The following is a 22,740-nucleotide window of genomic DNA, read 5'->3' on the forward strand; positions in this document are numbered from 1 at the left end:
TATAGTTTAAAAAATATATATTTATATTTTTAAATTATCATATTGAATAAACAATTTGATATTCCAAAACATCATGAATTGATATTAAAAAAATTACTTAATTCTTAATAAGCGATAAGAAAATAACTACCGTTATTAAAAGCTAGGGAGTAATATTACTAATATTTCACTTATGTTATAATATTACATATGAATAAAAATATAATTTTGCACAAGAATTTTTAAATTTTGATTGAATCTTTTAACTCTCGACCATTTATCTATTTTGGTTCTTTGACCATGGCTTTTATAAAAATAAATTACCCATATTTAATTCTTTTAAATTGTATATAAATTATTTTTTAAATAAAAAATTTAGAATACTATTACTAATTTTTTTTATTTTAAGTGAACTTTAAAGTATCAAACACCACTATCCCTCAAATAAAGTTTAATCTATATGTTAGAATTCTAAACTTTAAGTGAAATGTCAAAGAATTTGAGGTTTTATTTTACTAACACAATACAATGTTATTTACACACAAGTCAAACAATTGAAACCCAGAAATTGGGATGATTAACACAAATTAAACAGAAAAATTTAAATGCTATAAGCAGGATATAAGTCCATCTCAAGACTATAAATATCATGTTGGTTAAGATTTTCAACATGAATGGAATCATAAGATGATTCACCTAATAAATGTTCAGTTTCTTCTTCACTTTTCTTATCATGATTCCATCTACTTCTCTCATTCAACTTTCTCAATCTTCCAAATTCATCTGCAACTTCTTTCATCGTTGGCCTTTTCGCGCCACTACTGCATAGACATTGCTTCGCGATCTCCGCAAATGCTTCAATCTCTTCCATTTCGTCTTCATTCGCAACTCCGAAACATACTAGTTGATCAAGATCATGACTTTCTATTGATGAAATAAAGTACTGAATAACGTTGCTCTTTTCTCCACTTCTTGCCATAAAATTCGGCTTTTCTCCTGTTAAAAGCTCGACAAGAACAACTCCGAAGCTATAGACATCGCTCTTTTCTGTTAAACAACCGGTCATAAGGTACTCAGGATCCAAATAACCGAATGTTCCTTTGATTTTCGAAGCCATATCAGAATCTCCTGGAGATATTAGCACTGAAGCTCCGAAATCGGATACTTTTGCAGTATAAGTATCATCTAATAGAATGTTTGATGTCTTGACATCTCCGTGAATGATCGGAGGGTCTGCTAAAGAATGCAGATAGTTAAGAGCAAGTGCAGTCTCTTCCGCGACGCGTAATCGGTTTTTCCAATTTGCTAAAGCTTGAGGCTTTTTGTGATGGATATGTTGGAAGAGTGTTCCATTTGAGATGAATTCATAAACCAATAATGGTACTTTTGTTTCCAAGCATAGGCCTAATATTTTCACCACATTTTTATGGTTAACCTGTGAAACAATCCCAATTTCTTGTTGATACTCTTGATTTATTTGAGCCTTGCTTATGTCTTTAGCCTTCTTTACAGCAATCTGTGTGCCATCTGCTAATATTCCTTTGTAAACGTAACCGAATCCACCTTCACCGAGAAGCTGACTTTCATCATAATTCTTGGTGGCTTTTACCAGTTCTGCTTCAGTGAAGATTCTGACTCTTTGATGCTTCAACAGCATGCCTCCATTTCGAAAAAAGTTGGTCTCTTTTCGACGCCTTTTGTACATTATCAATATGAGCATAGCAATGATCATTGTAAGCAATACTGCTCCCACAACTGCAAGAAACAAGGCTACAGATTCAGCAACTCTGTTCCAACATTAAGTGTATATTGCACAGATACGGAGATGTACACTCATATAAAAACTCAAGGAAGAGGAGATGAAAGATGAAGGTTGTATTCCTTTCATTCAATGCCAATGACTGTAAATACAGTGCTATATATGTACAGGTATTGGAAAAACTAGAGACACGCACACAAAAGATAAAGGTATTACAGCTGTACATCAAACGGTTATTTCTACACAAATAGACAAAAACAAAATAAGTAGCAATTGTGTACATGAGCCATCTATACACCTAGCCAGCTGTTGGAGTGTCATTTGTATCAGCCCCCCTCAAACTAGGCATGTAGATATTCAACAGGCCTAGTTTGTTCTTGAGCGTTGTAAATTCTGGTAAGTGTTGAGCTTTGGTAAATAAGTCTGCAAGTTGTCATTTTGACCTGATAGGAAGTAAGTGAACAATATTTTGTTGCAGTTTTTCATGCACAATGTGATAATCAATGTCAATGTGCTTGGTTCTTTCGTGAAAAACACGGTTGTGCGCTATATGTAGTGCAGCTTGATTATCACAAAAAAGTATTGCTGGCCATGCATGTGGGATGATGAAGTCACGCAGCAGATAAATGAGCCATTGAAGCTCGCATACTGATGTGGCCATCGCCCTATATTCATCTTTCGATGAACTCCTTGAGCCGTAGACTACTTTTTCGACCTCCAAGAGATTAAGGAGTCCCCAAGGAACACGCAGAAGCAAGTTATTGATTTTCTGGTTTCGAGGCACGATGGCCAGTCAGCATCAGTGAATGCTCTAAGTTTAGTTTGCCCAGCTGCTGGGAAAAATAGGCCTTGCCCAGGTGAGTTTTTGAGGTATCTTAACACCCTGTGTGCCCTGTGTAGATCATCTTGAGTTGGGGTGTTTAGATGTTGGCTCAATTGGTGCACTATATAACAAATTTCTGGCCTTGAATGTGTGAGATACAATAGTTTCCCAATGAGTTGTCTGTAGGCAGGTATATCATGTAGTAGGACTGGTGTAGGTGCTGGTTTGAAGTTAGGGGTGGCTGGTGTTTGGACGGGTTTCGATCCCAAGAATCCCTGATCTTGTAACAGCTCAAGACAATATTTCCTTTGACTAAAGTGGATCCCTTTCGATGTTCTGGCAATTTCGAATCCCAAGAAATATTGCAAAGGGCCAAGGTCCTTAATTTTAAATAAGGCATGTAAATGAGATTTAACTGATTGTACCTCATCTTTGCAGTTGCGTGCCACCATTAGATCGTCTACATATGCCAAGACTACTAGGAACTTTCCATTACTAGCTTTAATGAACAAGGATGGATCGGCGGTAGCTTGAGTGAAGTCATACTCCTTTAGTGCAGTGCTGAGCTTGTAATTCCACTGCCTCCCCGTCTGTCTTAACCCGTATAAGGATTTGTGGAGCCTGCAAACTAGGTTGGAGTGAGAATTAGGAACTAAACAGCCCTGTGGAACCTTCATGTATACCTCTTCACTAATTTCACCATGCAAGTACGCATTGTTGATGTCCAACTGTTCAAGGAACCAATTGTTCATGCTAGCAAGAGCTATAAATATTCTGATAGTGGTAATTTTCGCCACAGGGGCGAAAGTTTATGTGAAATCTATCCCAGCTTTCTGAGTAAAGCCCTTTGCCACTAAACGGGCTTTGTATCTCTCCACGGTACCATCCGCCCTGTGTTTGATTTTGAATATCCATCTGCATCCTATGGGCCACTTTCCTGTAGGTAATTGAGTGATAGACCAGGTATCATTTGCAGTTAAGGCGCTTAATTCGGCTTCAATAGCTTGTCGCCAATGAGGGGACTTGATAGCTTCTTCATAGGTTGATGGTTCTCTCTGACACGATATTTGAAGTGAGAAAATCCTTTTGCTGGTACTGAGGTTGTTATAAGAAATGTGCTTATTTAGGTCATGAGGCATTTTGGGAAGTGGTGCAGTTGTGATGGAATTTAGGAGATTATGGTGATAATCTTGTAGGTATTGTGGAGGGTGTCTGTGTCTGGTGGACCTTCTAGGCTGATTTGTATTGGGATTGTGGTGTGTTTCTTGAGTGGGATTGGTGTTTATGGGATCTGCAATGTCAGGCTGAATTGGATCTGTCTCATTAAGAGGCAATGTCTCTGGCAATCCAGGTATCAGAATCTCTGGGGAATCATTATCAATCAATTCACCGGATACATTTGGTAAGGGGAAGGATGGATTTGGTGGATATTCGTCTTGGTTATAGGGAAAAATTGTTTCGTGGAACTGGACATTTCGTGATACAAAAATTTTCCTGGTCTGCAAGTCCATCACTTTGAAACCCTTAGTGCCAGTTTGATACCCAATGAAGACACACTTGATTGCTCTTGGTGTTAATTTTGTCTTATCCCTGTTCAAAGTTGCGGCAAAGCAGAGGCATCCAAAGACTATTAACTCTTGCCAATTTGGGGGCTGATTGTGAAGTAAAGTGTATGGGATGCAATTTTTGGTTGCATTAGTTGGTAGCCTGTTGATCAAATGCACAGCATGAGAAGCTGCTAAGGGCCAAAAACTGTTTGGCATTTTGCTTTGAAACAGTAACGCTCGAGTGATGTTTAGAATATCCTGGTGCTTGCGCTCCACAACTCCATTTTACTGTGGAGTTTCAGGACAGCTAGTTTGGTGTAGTATGCCAAATTTGCTATAGAACTCAGGCATGTTAAACTCTGCCCCGTTATCAGATCTGATAACCTTTATCTGCTTGTTGAATTGAGTTAAAGCATATTGATTGAATGTGTAAATTGCATCTCTTGTCTCAGACTTATACTTCATGAAATAAAGCCACACAAATCTGCTATGATCATCAATAACAGTAAGGAAATAATGCTTTTCATTGAATGAATGCTTTAAGGGTCCCCATATGTCCAAATGGATCAAATCAAAACAATTATCAGCTCTATTACAACTAAGATTGAAACTATTTCTTTTATGCTTAGCTAGGTGACAGACATCACAAGATGTGTGTTGAGGAAAATTAGCTAAGGAAGGAAGAAATTGTGACAATATGCCACTTCTTTGAATTGAAGGGTGCCCGAGCCTCATGTGCCAAAGAGTTGAAGTAGAAGCTACTCGTTTGGTGGAAGCAGTCAAATGCTTGGGAAATGGTTTGTCTAGGTGATAAAGCCCTCCTCTCAAGCTAGTAGAGCCAATCCTCTGGGAGTTCCCTAGATCCTGTATGACACAGTTTTGTGAGGTGAAGAATAGGCATAAATTTGAATGTTGAGTCAATTTACTACTGGATATGAGATTGTAGTTAAATTGAGGAACATATAAGGCATTTATTAATGTGAATTTTGGATGTAATTTGACATGACCAATGTGAGAGACTATGACACTTTGGTTATTTGGAAGTTGTATTGAACAATTTGACACAGCTCTATATATGGTAAAAAATTTGAGATCACATACCACATGATCAGTGGCCCCCGTATCGATAATCCAACTATTTCTATGTATGAGTAATTGAGTGGATGAAGAAACTTTACCAGAATAAGGTGCATCTGTCTTGTAGTTGCTGTTTGCAGTGGCTATTTGGATGGGATTTCCACTTGATCCTGCTCCAGAATCATTCTTTATTTTTGGTAGTAAGTTGATCAGCTGGTCATACTGAGCTTTAGTGAAGCTGTATCCGCCTTGTTATGGACTGGACTCATGCTCATCTTCAAATTCAGTGAATTGATGGTGTTCACTATGATTCTGGTAATTAGACTGCACCTGATTCGCCCTGTTTTGCTTCGAGTTTGGTTTTGAATTTGTTCCCCTGTTCCTGTTGCCATAACCAGGGGGGAAGCCATGTTTGCGATAGCAAATGTCTTCAGAGTGGCCTTCCATATCACAATAAGTACATATGGGGAGATTGTTTGAGTTCCTCTTTTGGTTAAACCTGCTGTTGTTCTGCTGAAATTTTTGGTATTGTGGTTTTTGGGAACTGGTGTAATTTGCAGCAAAAGTTGTTGGCTCAGGATTTGAGAGCAAACGTTCTGATAATCGCTATTCAGGCCCCTCAAATAGGTAATGACTTGGTCAGAGTCAAGGTAGGATCTGAAATTACTAATGTCAGCACAAGAACAAGCAGGGGTGCAAGAGCACTTTGGTAAAGGTCTGTAGTTCAATAACTCATCCCATAATGTTTTCATTTGTGTATGATATTCAGAAATCGAGAGGTTACCTTGTTTGAACGATTGGATCTCCTTCTGGAGCTCAGAAATTCTGATGTTGTCACCTTGGGCAAATCGATCCCTAAGATCGTTCCAAACCGATTGTGCAGATTCGAACCATATAAGACTTTTACCGATTTGAGGAGAGACTGAATGCGCTATCCAGGAAAGAACCATGGTGTTGCACCTTTCCCAACTTCTGGCATCTGGATGGTCCCATCCACGAAGCCATATTTGTTCTTCGAGATCAAGGCTATCCTTAAAGACCTTGACCATTGATGGTAGTTGTCTCCAGTTAAAGGAGATGTGACGAGAACCAGCGCCAGATTCTCATTTGCCGGTAGGAAGTAAGGACTGGTCTGTGGAATGGCAGCCATTAACGCCACAGAAGGAAAATAAAATAAAATTTCAGAGTTTATGGAAACTCTCTGATACCATCATATAAAAACTCAAGGAAGAGGAGATGAAAGATGAAGGTTGTATTCCTTTCATTCAATGCCAATGACTGTAAATACAGTGCTATATATGTACAGGTATTGGAAAAACTAGAGACACGCACACAAAAGATAAAGGTATTACAGATGTACATCAAACGGTTATTTCTACACAAACAGACAAAAACAAAATAAGTACCAATTGTGTACACGAGCCATCTGTACACCTAGCTAGCTGTTGGAGTGTCATTTGTATCATACACAGAAAATGTTATTTCTAAAGCATAAACGGATACAAACACGAAAAGCATAAATGCTACTAAAGAGGTAAAAAGGAATGTTCGTGCAACATAGATATCAATCAAGGTTAAACTCGCAACCCGATCACATAAAATTTTTAAAAAAAAACATGAAGATGAAGGGGATTAAACAGAACCTGCAGCAATAGCTGTGACTCGAAATCCTTGACAGCCAGATTTCCCATCTCCTCGCATCCCAATCGGGCATTTGCAAGTGTAACTCCCGATAATGTTCTTGCAACTACCCTGACATGGGTACTTGTTCGCCTCCTTACACTCATCTATGTCTGTCCAGATGAAAAAAAAACAAATTACATCTTGGAAAAGGAAGATCATCATGTAATTCTGTCGCAGTTTAATCGATTTGCGACGGAATTTCATAGCTCTCTGACGAAATTTTCCATCTAAATCATTTTTTCTTCTTCTAGTAGTGTCTTACCTTGGCATCCTTGTGGGAGATAAGGATTTCCAGTGAATCCATCCTTGCAAACACATCGATATTCGTTGCCATTTTCGGAGTAGGAGCTATTAGTATTACTCCCACAGAAAGAATTCGAATTTGATTGAGCTTCCTCACATGTCTCCTCTCTAGCAACCCATTCAATGACAACATCAGACTTAATAAACTCTTGAGTTATCCTCGAAAAAGGCTGAGTCGAAAGCTGCAAATCGGAGACATTAAACGTCCTTTGATCAGCTATGAAAGCATATTCACAAGGATTGAACTGCAAAACGTTGCTGTGATTAGTTGGACTTGCAAGACTAATTGTGAAACTATAGATACCGTCATTGTAGTATGTGAAACCATAGACCTTTTACTTGTCATACGACAGGTTTATGTAAGCTATCAATTGTGAAACTCATAATTAATGCAGCTGATTCGCACCATCGCTGAATTCAGAAACTAAGATATAAATTAACTAACCTAACCTGTTGAAGCTACTGAATCTACGTACTGGGGAGTTATTGCCACCATCGCCGAGTATCCTTCTAGTCACCACCGCCTCAGGATAGAAGAGCATGTCATCGCTGGTAGGAGACCATAATGAAGTAGAAGATTGGGTTTCAGAAGAAAAAGAAGAACATAAAAAATTTAGGGTTTGGACAGAGTTTAAAATGGATTCAAAATATGGAAACCCTTACCTCCATTAAAATCGACCATGGTTGCTCTAAGCTCTGTTGCCATCAAAGCTTTGTTGAGAGGAGGGAAGAGAGAAACTATCTCGAGATCTTTAGTTTGAGGAAAAAAGATGTAGAGATTGAAAAAAAGGAGATGAAATTAGAAAAGAGAAAGGGGGGAATCGAAATTAGGTTTTGAGTTTTGGGCGCACGTTAAAATGAAAGTAAGAGTTTTTGATCCCCCACTTTTCCAATATTTGGTTGCCGCTTTTTTATTTTCGTATACTGATGACAGTCATTTATCCGCAGTGTCATCTGATGGTTAAGTGACTTTTCCATCAAAATCGCGTTCTTTTGGGATGACAGAAGCTGGTAATCGTAACATTATTTGAGAATCGAGCGCATTTTTAATTACGCCATCAGATGACATAAAGTTAAAATACTGTCACGAAAACTATTCAGACGACACAAAAACAAATGTCTGTCATCTACATTGTGTCATGTGAAATGGAAAATGGCATAATGAATCTTAAAATTTTGTTATTACTTCAAATAATAGAATCTTATAATTTTGTTCTTATTTTAGTAAGAGATTCAGATTTATTTAGGAATGATTTCCATTGATAAACTGTATTAATAGCATTTTTTCAAAAATTGGGAGAATTTAGACTTTGATATCTTCAATTGAAGAAATCTGATGGAAATAGAAGACACATAAACAACTGAAATCGGGAAAAACAAATGTGTCAAAAATTACAGGAAATCGTTATGTATCTGAAGGTAATTATTCGTTTTTTTCATATGTAGTAGTTATTTTATTCTCAATTTTGTTGTTCCACACTTTTCGCTACCTTATCTATGTTTTCCTTTTTGTTTGTTTTTTTTCAAAATGACTAAATAAATATTTTGTATATTTTCATTCTTTTTTTAGTACAAGTTGCTAGGTGTAATCGTTTCGATTGTTAACTCTAACTAAATTTCGATTTTTGAATTTATATGAATCCAGTTGTTAGGTTTAATTGGAGTTAGGTCAATTTTCCAAATTCAGAATCTGGTGAAGTCCACTGATTTTTTTAATTTGGGTTAATCTAACTCATATGAATTGAATTTTTTATTTTATGCATTTTTCATACGAATAGATATAAAGTTTCACATAATAGTTGTTTATTGAAGTTGAAGACATATTAAAGAAATAATTAAAGTGGTATTGAAACATTATACTTACAATGAAATTTATTTCAATTATAAATCATGTAATAAAATTTTTGTTTATTTTCATTTCTTTAGTATAAGTTGCTAGGTGTAATTGTTTCGATTATTAACTCTAACTTTTTTTTTAAAGTTGTGCACAATGCACTTACATTAAGCATAGGAAAATTACATCAAAGATGAAGAAAAAACCCTTAACCCACCCCACCCGAATGTGATTCGAACTCATGACCGCTAGAGTCATAGGTAAGCTTAAAATTTGGATTTTTGGCTTTATATGAACTCAATTATTAGGTTTAATTGGAGTTAGGTTAACTTTCCAAATTCAGAACCTGGTGAGCCCACTGATTTTTTAATTTGGATTTATCTAACTCATATGGATTGAATTTTTTATTTTTATGCATTTTTTGTAGGAACAAATATAAAGTTTCACACAATAGTTGTTTATTGAAGTTGGAGACGTATTGAAGAAAATAATTAAAAAGGTATTGGAACATTATACTTATAGTGAAATTTATTTCAATTATAAATCATGCTTTGTCATGATTACCATTTTAAGTTTCTTTCTTATTTTTAGTGATGATTCTATATCTATATCTATATATATACTAAAAGCAAGATAATATGGTTGCTCATGTGGCACAATTTTAGAGTTTCGACTAACATGGCTACTTTATAAAGCATCCCGTTTTTTTGACTTAAAATTGTAATTATTATACTATTTTTGTAAATATTAAAGGAAAACCAACTTTTCCTCATTTCTGCCATGATTTTTCTTATTTCTCTCCTCCTTGTGTACCAAAAGCACTACTCTGTGTTAGTTAGGCTCCCTTTCTAAAACCACCTCCTCATATTTCCCCTTTTTCTGGATTAACTTTTCAAATTTCTACTTAGGATTTCTTCCGATACAGTTTTTTCTTCCCACGACTACTCCTTTCCTCATAATTTCTTCTTCTCACGATCTGTTTAGCGGTTTCTGTCCCATACCCACACACAGTGTTTACCTATATTTATTCAGATTAGATCTTTCCATCTCTCCTTTTCACGGGAAGAACCACCCTCAACGGTCTCTTCCTCTATTCCGAGTTCTAATTGTTCAGGGTTTTTTTTCCTTTGATTTTGTTATTTTTTTCTGGCTTCTATTATGGATTTCTAGTTCTCATTACTCTTCCATCATGTAGATCAGCACCGGGATCTCAGGATTTTGTTTTCAGACTGCACTCGAGTTTTGATTATATCCATATACAGGTTTGAATCTATGTTTGCTTTGTAATTTGAAGATTCAATTTTTGGTCTACCATTTTAGCATCAGTGATTTTGTTTCACCAAGTGTTCATTTTATTTATTTAACATAAACCCAAAATTTAACATTGTTGCCTAAACTATAGATAATTTTCTTTTCATCTGATGTAATGAGATAAAATTATTTAATGATAGGCTTTTATGAAATGAGGAAATCTTATTTCTTTTATTTGTTGGTTGAACACTAAAATCTTTATGAGTAAGTTGATGTGTTTTCACTTATAGTTCCTGCTGATGTGATGATTTTAATGGATAGAAAGTTAGAAACCTCCTTATTAAAATTGAACCCGCTCATCCACTGGTTTTGTTTTTAAATTGTGTTAGTTTACTGTTATGAAGGCATGGTTAAAGGAGAACCAGGTTAGGGTGTATGAGATGATGTCCAACACAATTTTTGTATTTAGGTTCCTTTTTTGGAGGTGGAAAATACACTGGGTTGAACTCTTATTTTGATTGCCCAATTGTAGCCCCCAACTCTTATCATGAAGATATAGTAATCTAACTTTGATTTTTTTTGGCTGGTGTATAAAGGTTAAAACCTACTTCCCTTAGCGTACCAAGTTTTTTTCATTAATAAGAAACTAATTTAACTAACAATAATGTTTTATATGTTATGATTTGTACTTGATATACTTTAATAGCATACTGTTTCATATAAAATAAATGATTAAAGATGACAACACTAAGATTGCTACTTTTTTATGCGATTTTTACAATTTTATATTGAAGGGATAATAGAGAAATATTTATTTTTCTAGGAATAAGGTAGGAATTACAAGATCTTAAATATTCAACTGCTCTTCATTTTATGGTGCAACAACAATGAGCATTATCATATTATATTCCCTTTTTATTTGCAAATTGACCGAAGATGTTGGATGATAATGTTTTTGCATTATAATTCATAGATAGTTCTCTCATCACTATCTATTATATTCAACTTTTTGTTTCTACTTATATGCAGTCTATTCATAAAATGCAGCAAAATATCATCAACAACAAGTTTCACAACTTTATTGATTATTAATTGTAAACTTCATTTTACTTGCCTGTCTAGACAATTAAAAAATAGGGTAATTAATTTATTAGTCCCTATATTTTGATAAAATACACTGTTTAGTCCCTGTATTTTCAAAAACACACGGTAAGGTCCCTAACCTTTTTCTCGATGAACTGTTTAGTCCTTCCGTCTGTTTGTTAGATTTTTTACCGTTTATGAATTCGAAAATGACTAAATTACCTTTACTATTTATCAGTCAAAAGCAATTCACACCTCTATATCTTTCTCTCACAACTCGTGCTCACAAAAAAATGGAGAAAGGATTGAATCCCTAACCCATAATCGAATCACTCATGCTCACTCTTCATGTTTGAATTGAAGGTAGAAATCGACTCAAATCTCACTCGCTTACTCTTCCTGTTCGAATTGAAGGTGGAAATCCTCTTACTCTCAATGATGAGTTTAATTTCCTCCATATTCTCAACTCATGTTTACTGCCAACTGCTTCAGTGATGACGAAAGATGTTTATGCTAATTTTGTTATTATTGTAAACTTCACTGCCTTTCCCTTCCGTTTCGTTGCACTGTTACTGAAATCTTGTGAAATTCCCAATTGGTTCATGCATTATGATTAGTAAACCCTAAAATCCAATTTAGAAGAAGAAGCTATTTGTATGGAGAACCATAAAAAGAACACAAACTTAATGCTTACGAATCTGAATGATTAAGAAGAAAATCAAGAATAAGAAAGTTGATTTCAGATGCAGTAGAGTCTAAAGGAAAGGAAAATAAAGGAAAAGAAGAACACAGAGATGAGAAATAATGAAGATGATGGTTATATATTTGATTTTATGGTAAAGGGTAGTTAAGGCGTTACCTTTTTATTTTAAACAGATTTTGACTCAAATCCAAATTGACTAACAGAATCTTCATGAGAGTCTAACGGCAGGGACTAAACAGTTCACCGAAAAAACGTTAGAGACTAAACAGTTCATCAAGAAAAAGGTTAGGGACCTTACCGTGTGTTTTTAAAAATATAGGGACTAAACAGTGTGTTTTGTCAAAATATAGGGACTAATAAATTAATTACCCTAAAAAATACTATTGAATTATTCTGTTGGATTTCCTTTTTTAGGATGAGAAGTTAGAACTAAGACTAAAGACTCAACCTTTTTCTATATTTCTCTCTCTAAAAAGCTTTTGCACCAAGTCTCTCTGTTTTAATAATGTTTTTTGGGTTCCAAGCAGCTTTTAGGATAGTATTGCTGCCTATCTGATTTGGGTTTTTCAGGGGGCTTTTCAGCAATTGTTCAATGGTTGACTGTCTGATTGGCGGTTAGTTCTGCGGTTAGTTTGCCGGCGATCCGATTTCTCGGAGTAGGGTTTGAATAGTTTATGGGTTTAATCATTATCTGAGCATCTTTAGTTTATGGATTTAATCATTATCTGAGCATCTTTGGTTAATGTGAATTTTTTTTAACTACGTACTGTATTCTGTTGTTTTAAGCTATAGTCAATTATATGTTGTTTCTACAAAGCTATAGTCAATTATATGTTGTTTCTACAATTAAAAGTAAAATTTATTTTGAAACTACTAAAAGCAGGATAACCATACAAAGATAAAAGAGCAGAATAAATTTTCAAATTTTTATTTTTTATAATATCCTTATAAGACAAGGTATAATTTTTATAATGAATAAAATTATCTTAATTAATATGAAAAAATATTTTTAACATATTAAATTTAAATCATTTTATTTTATTAATTATTTCAAATATAATATGTTTAAATGTGAATAAGCAAAAAAAAAAACGGATAAATTTTTTTATTGAACATCCCGTGCATTGCACATGCACTCACGTTAGTTATATATAATAGTGGAAGCAGAGAGAAATTAATGAGTAGAGTTTTAGAGGCCTTTGATGAGTTGTCAAAATAGCAACAAAGGAAAATTAAAAATATTATATCTAATATAATCAAATTTATATTTAATAGATATAATAAAATAACCCACAATTTTGCATCTTCTACACATACAACTAATAGATAAGATAACACCATATCTCAGTTTTAAAGGCACTAGAATATGGAATAATCCAATAAATTCATTACCTAATAATTTTAGTGTGCACACATATTGTTCAACACATGATTATTATTTTAATATTATCCTAACTCGAAGCTTGCTTAGGGGTATTTTGGCACAAGATTTTCAAAACTTATCAATCCAGATCGCAAGCTTGCTTCACTCCTAAATTGCAAGATTATATAGAAAAAAGATTATACATTAAACAGAAAGGAAGGACCATTGCAAACATGTCAACAAGGAATAGATTATGACTTCAACAACTTCCAAATATTATCAAGCAATTATAAAGGTATGCTTGTTAATTTATTTAGAATTTATAAATTTAAATTATTTTAAAACAAAATATTAATATCACTATATGTAAATGATATAAAATTTATAAAATATTAAAATGTTAAATTTCTGTACAAAAAATGTATCCACCCGTACAACGCGCGGGCACAATACTAGTTATGTATAAATTTGTTTCTTATATCATTAATCTATGAATGGTAAGATTTCGAAAACTTTAACTCAAAGGATATGTGATCTTACCACTAAAATATGAATTTTATTTTATAATAATATGATTTAGTAATAATTATATGCTTTAAATATACAAGTTTTTATTTTAGTTAAAAGGAGAGGAACATTTTATTAAAAAAAAAAATTTAAAAGACAATAGATAGTATGATAATTACAACAATTAGGTAAAGAGGGAAATATTCAATAAGAGACTAACAAGATCTGAAGCCTTTCTTCTATTACATGCAAATAGTTGAACAATTTTGTCCAATCAGCTCCCACCACGGTTAATTATATAAAAAGTGAATCTTTCAAGCTTGATGGCTCACTTTAGTACTTAAAAAAATTTATTTCAAAAGTGAAATTTATACAAAAACAATAATAATAATAATTTGAATAAACCTCTAATATTGAGTATACAATCTCCCACAATTTTGCATCTTCTACACATACAACTAATAGATAAGATAACACCATAGCTCACTTTTAAAGACACTGGAATATGGAATAATCCAACAAATTCATTACCTAATAATTTTAGTGTGCACACATATTGTTCAACACATGATTATTATTTTAATATTATCCTAACTCGAAGCTTGATTAGGGGTATTTTGGCACAAGATTTTCAAAACTTATCAATCTAGATCGCAAGCTTGCTTCACTCCTAAATTTCAAGATTAAAAAAAAGGGCGGTCCGGTCGCACTACGCGTCCCCGTTTCAAGATTAAAAAAAAGGGCGGTCCGGTCGCACTACGCGTCCCCGTTGAGCGAGGATCCGGGGAGGGGTCCCACCACAAGGGTGTACTGGGGGCAAGCCTTCCCCTGCCAATTTATTTGGCAAGAGGCTGCTCCTAAGACTCGAACCCGTGACCTCTTGGTCACACGACAACAACGTTTACCGTTGCGCCAAGGCTCGCCCTCCTAAATTGCAAGATTATATAGAAAAAAAGATTATACATTAAACAGAAAGGAATGACCATTGCAAACATGTCAACAAGGAATAGATTATGACTTCAGCAACTTCTAAATATTATCAAGCAATTATAAAGGTATGTTTGTTAATTTATTTAGAATTTGTAAATTTAAATTATTTTAAAACAAAATATTAATATCACTGTATGTAAATGATATAAAATTTATAAAATATTAAAATGTTAAATTTCTGTACAAAAAATTTATCCACCCGCACAACGCGCGGGCACAATACTAGTTATGTACAAATTTATTTCTCATATCATTAATCTATGAATGGTAAGATTTCAAAAACTTTAACTCAAAGGATTTGTGATCTTACCATAAAAATATGAAATTTTATTTTATAATAATATAATTTAGTAATAATTATATGCTTTAAATATACAAGTTCTTATTTTAGTTAAAAGGAAAGGAACATTTTATTAAAAAAAAATTTAAAAGACAATAAATAGTATGATAATTACAACAATTAGGTAAAGAGAGAAATATTCAATAAAAGACTAACAAGATCCGAAGCCTTTCTTCTATTACCCGCAAACAGTTGAACAATTTTGTCCGATCAGCTCCCACCACGGTTGATTATATAAAAAGTGAATCTTTCAAGCTTGATGGCTCACTTTAGTACATAAAAAAATTTATTTCAAAAGTGAAATTTATACAAAAAAAAATTATAATAATAATTTGAATAAACCTCTAATATTGAGTATACAATCTCCCACAATTTTGCATCTTCTACACATACAACTAATAGATAAGATAACACCATAGCTCAGTTTTAAAGGCACTAGAATATGGAATAATCCAACAAATTCATTACCTAATAATTTTAGTGTGCACACATATTGTTCAACACATGATTAGGGGTATTTTAGTGTGCACACATATTGTTCAACACATGATTATTATTTTAATATTATCCTAACTTGAAGCTTGCTTAGGGGTATTTTGGCACAAGATTTTCAAAACTTATCAATTCAGATCGCAAGCTTGCTTCACTCCTAAATAACCGTAGACTATTTTGGCTTACTCCTTTGCTTGGTTGAGACTTTAAGCTCTTTACTTGACCTCACGATGCAACAAATTAAGAGGTTTTCGTAATTAACCTTAAGGGTTGATGCAACAATTACCATCCATTCTCATTTTCTTGTGAAACACCAATTTCTAAAGAAATTTGGATGGAACAGGGACTGTTCTGCATCTAGAACAGAAAAGATGAAAATACAAGATAAATTTGAGTTGAAACATAGATCAATATGCAGCTAAATATCAAAGAAATGAAACAAATATCTGCTAAATATCAAAGAAATGAAACAAAATATCAAAGAAATGGATGCCAAATGATATAATTAAACTGCATCAATGCCAACTCTATCTCAAAATCACTACCTTGTGTAGAAAACCTAAATTTTTTTTCCCAATTTTCAATTGAAATAATAGCAATAAAAAAGTACATCAATATTGACAAAAAAAACACACAAAACTCTTGTTTTATTACTTTCAGAAACTTTGATCCCTTTTTTCTCCACTTGCATTTCTAACTCCTTAATCATTTTTTGCAATTGCACTAACTTCTTCCTCCAATTTTTTGTTCTTCACCTCTTCTTCCCTAATTTTGACAGACAATAAATTGCTAATTCGGGCTACCATTGCCTTAACATCAAATCCATGCATTTCAAGCTCACTAAGAGCTTCCAAATAGCAATAAGAAACGCTTCTAGGCTTGTTAATTGTCAACTTTGACACCTTCTCTACCAAGCCAGTAAAGCTCACCAAATAACCAATGGCAAATCCTTCCCGAGTTGCCTCGTTCTCTTCCAACAAAGGACTAAAGTGTGGTTTTTATGGCGGGACTTTGAAAACTTCTAGGGAACCAATGCACTGCCAAAGAGATGATGTCTTTGTGAAAGGCAACTCTTGCTTCTCCACTAGCTCACTGCTTGCTTGTACATTTAAGACATAGGATTTGTCAATATTTTCAACATCCCCCGAAAGATAACCATATTTCATCACAATAGTCTAAAATAGGAAAAAATTTCCATGATGAATATGAAAAATCAGCATGATATGCGGTATTTACCTGCTACAAGTCTAAATCATAGCACTCACAAACAGTCACAAATTAGTACAAAAGGAGTTGAGTTACCCCTTTAATGGTAAAAAGCAAATAAAACACCAGTAGCTTCTTAACTAATAACTTTGTAAATTGAAAATAAAAACCTCATCATTTTTAAAAGCTATTAATCTGTGTCAAGATTAGTTTAAAAACTAAAAAATTTCTTTATGTCCCTTTCCTTTTTTAAACTCAACTAAGGAACCAAAAAATGTTATATTGTATCAGAAATTTGAAGTAGTAAATGAAATTAATAGTTATGAACTAAACAAAGAATCTAATGCAGAAACTCACTTGTCATTACCAGTCATGAATTAACAAAGAGCTACCCAAGTCTAAAACATATCATCAGTCGAAGCAGGGGCCAATGAGTTTATGCAAGTCAGGAATTAAAAAAATCAAAGCTTCTGAACAAAGAGAGCTTCAACAAATTTACATGATATGCGGTATTTACCTAATGTTCACCAGAATGTTAGACAGGACATTCGTACAAGGTTACAAGTAACGATGGCACTTTACACTGGTAGGTACCTTGGTTTACCTTCACTTATTGGTAGATCCAAGTGTGCAATTTTTGAATTCTTAAAGGAGAGGTTGAAAAGCAGATTCTGTAGTTGGACTATGAGGTTTCTATCCAGTGCGGGAAAGAGTGTTCTATTAAAATCTGTGGCACGAGCTCTCCCCACCTTTTGTATGAGTGTGTTCATGTTACCAAAATCTATGTGTGGTGAGTTGGTGAAAATGATGAACTCATTTTGGTGGGGTACGAAGGAGGATGAGAGGAAGAACATTAATTGGTTGAGCTGGGCAAAATTGAGCAGATTAAAAAGTCAGGGTGGGTTGGGCTTTAAAGACATTCATGCATATAATATATCACTACTGGGCAAGCAAGGGTGGAAGTTTATAAACGAGCCTCATGCTTTGGTTAGTAGAATTTTCAAAGCAAAATATTTCCCCAATGATACTTTCCTTTCCTCCAAATTGGGTAACATGTGTGTGGAGGAGCATGTGGGGCTCAATTGATATGTTGTGCAGAGGGATAAGATGGAAAATTGGGTTTGGAGAAACAATTTCTGTTTGGAAGGATCCGTAGCTATGTAGAAGTGGGTCGTTGGTGAGTGAATCTGATTGTGTGGCTGGGATAGAGGCGGTAAAGGTCTACGAGTTATTCATGGACGGAACACGAACATGGGATAAAAGGAAGGTCGGGAACTGGTTCAACAGTGAGGAGACGTGTTGTCCTTAGATGAGACTCTAGCAAGTGCACTAGATACAAGTAATAAAGTGATAAGTTAAGTATCGTCTCCACAGGGATTGAGATTCAAATGTATATCAGAAATTGTTGCTAAACAGCGTGTGTGTGTCAAACAAGTTTTCTCCTTTTTAATTTGATTGTGTGATGTTGGTTTCGTAAGATGTAAGAGGGCTGATGCAGTAAGAAATAATACAACTTGGTAATGATTTAGAAAATAGAACAGGCTCGACACTGCCGAACAGGTTGCGCTAAGCCTTACAACATTTCAATGAATACAAGATAATGCCAATGAAGCCAAAGTATCAGTTTTGACGTGAGCTTGAGTCAACTGTCGTGTGTTCTCAAGCTCCTAAGAATTACTAGAACCTTTAGCGTCCTAAAGATACATTCTTTCTTGCATTAACAACAAAACTGCATTTCTGATTAAGAAAACCCTTGACACAACCATCTAACTGGTCAGCTTCGAGGTTGGGAGATTAATAGAGATATTAGTGAAGATGTAAGAAGTGTCCTAACATCCATCTAACACATGCATAAATGCCGAGGCATGAAAGTTAAATCCTCATCAATCACAGCATTGACAAAATACTAATATTCATTAAAACAATGCAAAACTTACATTATCGGCTCGGCCTGGCCGTGCCCATTCAAAATAGACTACTCACTCATATTGAGCAGTGAGTAATCGGTAGTTCTTGAAACATTAAGAGACTCCATTAGAGCTCTCTTTCTTTCTTTTTTTACAGACAACTATACTACTTCTAAAAATTAATAAAAGTTCCGAACTCCCTATCTTTCCTTTGCTACGCCTACTTAAAGGAGAAAGACGGGCGCAAAAATGGTACAACCTTCGTACCTTTCCAGAAAATTAGTCAACTAAAAACTAAAACAAAATAAAATGAAATGATAAAAGATACATTGACCCTTGAACACTCAAGGGGTTGATACTTCACGTCATCATGCTTCTTCAGGTAATGCCGCCTCTACACTTCTCCACCTGCTGCTCTGTCTCTGCCTCTGCCACCTCTGAGCTGTCGCTGTCCGTCATTGGATAATTCGACGTTTGACTGCTGGACATAAGAAAGGCTCCACTCCTCTTTGGCCGTAGCGAAACAAGCTGTTTCCAGCGAGTTTAGCATTTATCTTTACTAATCTTTCATAAAGACACAAATCAGTCCTTATTCTTTGCCATATAGCATAAATAACACCCAAATCCCTTAAAACTATCAAGTTAAACGTAGTCAATTTCATGCCTAACAAATACTCCCAAATTGAACCTTTGCTTGTCCTCAAGCAACAAATTGTAAGAAGGAATCAGAAGAAGAGTTAGGAATGAAATTTGTTTCAGAGAGTGAAGAAGGGAAAACAAAGATTGTTTTGTGTAATGAGGAAATGAACAGATGCACGCTCAGATTTCATTGACGAATTAAAGCTTGTTGTAAACATTGTGTCCTTTTTGCTCAAGACTTTCCTTAAATCTTAAAATTTAGACTTCCTCCTTCACAAAGAGCTACCTACTTGCCAGACATGCCTTACTAAGGAATGGAATAATTCACTCACTCTCGCATGGCATTTACTTACCATAGGAAAAAGAATGTGATTTCACTCCTCAGCTCAGACACCACACCCTTAGGGTGCGAGTTTGCCTATCGGTCCCGAATCTAAGGGTCAAAGTTCCTCCAGACATAGTCCAAAGGACTTTATAAAGGTTGTAATGTAAGGCTTAGGTCCAGGTTTGACAGTGAAAGACTATTTCAGTGTATGAACTCTATCTTTTTGTGATTTATTTACACTACACAGCCTACATTGATTACTGTTACCCTTTTAGCTTATCTACACAACCTGTTTCCTCATGACCCAGTACTCTTTTTATCGTTTTTGAACAGTCATTCAGGTTCCTCCCTCCCCACATTATATTTCCAAGTTCTTTCAGTCTTTTTCTAAGCAATATTTGCTCAACCGCTTATTTCTGTATAACTTAAGCACGTGATTCTATTTTAAACGATTATCTTTTCGAAGCATAAGACAGAATTCAGGGTGTTTTAGAGTTTTAAGTGAAGGGAGAGGGCTATCATTCGTGGTTCTTCAGAAAAATCAGGTCATGGCTCAACTTGGTTATCCTAATCATTGGAGTGCAAAGCACATGTGTCTTTTGTGTAGCGGAGAGGGTAACTAAATGCCTTTTTCCTCCTATGAGAGTCAGAACCAATCACCATTTCAACAGGACACCAAGGCAAATTCTCCCTAAAGATAATGAGCGCTGGCCCACTCAGAAAAGAAACAATGCATACCATAGATGCATTCTTAGGCTCAAGTTCTCACTATATTTGGGGAAATGCAGTAAGGCAAGGGTTACTAATTTTGAAAGAGGAATTAAAAATTCAAAATTTTTTGGAACTTCCTGATTTGGGGACACAAAATGCAAACAAGCAAGTAACATTAAACTACTATATCAAAACATGCACAGTCTGTTCTTTGATTCCCGCTGAACACAAAACAATTTACTAGATGGTGAATAAATAGGCAGAAGAGAAAATGAACACAATTATCACAATAACTACCGAGGATATATGCAACAGAGATTCTCAAGGGATATTTGTTCTACATCAAATTACTAATTAAACAAACAAAATTTAAATCATTTATCATGTCATGCCCACATAAATTGTGATACACAATCCCCACCCCCAAATGAAAACCAAACATTGTCTTCAATGTTATTAACACGGCAGTAGATTGTAGATAAGTGAAAGCATAAATATTCATGCAGAGCAAAACATGATAGAGTAAGGGTGTTAGAGGTTACCAGATGCTAGGACAACGACAATTTGGACAGATCAGGCGGGTTGGGAAAGAGAGGAGTTAACCTCTCTATCCATAGTGGCAGGAATGCCATCCTCTTTCGAGGGCGTACCAGCATTAGCATTAATATGAGCACTAGCAGGTGTTTCAGGCACTTTTCTTACCGGACTCTTTTCAGAAAAACCAGAAGGACTTTCCTTTCCATGCTCCTCAATACAAATAGTTTTGAGCATATCGATCGACCCCTATTGAGACTCGTATTTCTGCTCCAGGGCGAATATCATTTCGTGGTTCGCCAGATTTTGGGCAAACAGGGCGTTGAATCGATCCAGTATATCTTCGCTGGAAATCTTTGCACACTTCTTATAAAAGTCCAGGTCCTTTGGCTTCTTGACTTGTTCAGAATCTGATGAGACGGACACTGTTGGTTCGTTTTTCCTTTTTCGGCTTTTTATCTGCCTAGATGTAACAAAGTCGGACATCCATACCCATTTCCCGTTCACCATTTTTTTGAACAGCATCTTCTGTAGGCTTTTGAGGTCAATCGGGTCCGGGTGATTCACAATCGTGAGACGAGAGTGGTCTTCGGGTTTAAAGACTCCGATCGACTTCGCGATCCTGGTGATGATGCTCCCACATCAGATTAGTGAAGAGTTCTTCTTGCAGAAAGCACTGATGTATTCTCCGAACCAGTAGCCTAGATTCATTCTCGGTCCAACTGCCATACTCCACAAGGCAGTGAGATCTGCATGTGGCATGGTGGCTTGATTTTCACGGGCAAATATTGTGCCGGAAATTAGCTTGTGCAAATAGCGGATTGCATAGTCATCAACATTGGAAGCCTTAGACACACTACCGTCATAGTATTTCTATCCCGTAATTGACTCCCAGAAAGCCGAAGGGTCAAATACATCTGGCGTCTTGGTGAATGCCTCTTTGTAGCTTTCCGATTCAAGGTCGTCGTCATCGGCAGCACCTAACATCTGGTTGAATAGGTTGAACGACGGCCGCTTGGAGTGACCCATGAGTCGAAAGCTGAACTTTCCCTCTTCCTCAGGATTGGGTATCTCCACGTTTTGCTTAAAAGTGGCCAAGAACTCGAGTGTCAATTCCCGATAGGAAGGTTCCTTCATTTCAAAGAAGCATTCAAAGTGTCCTGCCTTCATGAGAACGCGCACACGATCCTCAAGCTTTAGCCGCCTTAGGTTTTCCCAACAAACTGTTCGGATGGGTCCGAAATCAAGCTTTGCGAGCTCTTCATAATAAGCCTGTACCGTTGTGTCTTTAAACTGGGAGAGTTTCTTGACCAGCTTTTTGTCTAGGATAAAAGCTACAGTGCTAGGCTCAGCCATGTTTGCTTTCGCTTTTTCTCTCTTGGATGATCCCTCAACCTTCACGTGTTTTCCTGAATCACGAGTTCTCATTTCGTTTTCTAGTTTAAGTAGGGTTTTCCAATGGTACATGGCACAGAGCATAAACTGCTTCTGTAAAAAGAACTATCAAAGAAAAGAAAGAAGTATGGTGAACGACTGACCGTAATGAGATAGAGCTTCTTTAAGTAGGGGAAACAGATACGTCCTCTTGCCAATCTGTCATTATTAGGTCGATTCAGAGTATGCCACCTGGACAGATTGGCAGAAAGGCGCGTATTTTCGAATTGGAACCAGGGGCGACGAACGG

General features: G+C 35.4%; 1 protein-coding gene across 1 annotated transcript; it reads right to left on the minus strand.

Annotated features, from left to right (window-relative positions):
• Positions 1–469: 469 nt before the first annotated feature.
• Positions 470–21,293, minus strand: LOC136222627 (wall-associated receptor kinase 3-like). Its single transcript, XM_066010369.1, has 7 exons — positions 21,126–21,293; positions 16,765–16,909; positions 16,463–16,641; positions 16,021–16,091; positions 7,131–7,465; positions 6,829–6,978; positions 470–1,734 (listed from the first exon to the last, which is right to left on the minus strand). The coding sequence occupies exons 1-7, from the start codon at positions 21,291–21,293 to the stop codon at positions 581–583; spliced, it is 2,202 nt and encodes a 733-aa protein (XP_065866441.1). The 3' UTR covers positions 470–580.
• Positions 21,294–22,740: the final 1,447 nt, after the last annotated feature.

This window comes from Euphorbia lathyris, chromosome 3 (assembly GCF_963576675.1).
Source record: "Euphorbia lathyris chromosome 3, ddEupLath1.1, whole genome shotgun sequence".
In the NCBI taxonomy this organism is placed as follows: Eukaryota; Viridiplantae; Streptophyta; class Magnoliopsida; order Malpighiales; family Euphorbiaceae; genus Euphorbia; species Euphorbia lathyris.

Coding starts and splice junctions, on each gene's coding strand:
- LOC136222627 (XM_066010369.1), bottom strand. CDS start 21,293: ATGCTCAAAACTATTTGTATTGAGGAGCATGGAAAGGAAAGTCCTTCT. Junction 16,092..16,462: donor ACAAAAAATTGGAGGAAGAA/GTTAGTGCAATT, acceptor TTTCTGTTCTAG/ATGCAGAACAGTCCCTGTTC. Junction 7,466..16,020: donor CAAGAAAATGAGAATGGATG/GTAATTGTTGCA, acceptor CGGTATCTATAG/TTTCACAATTAGTCTTGCAA.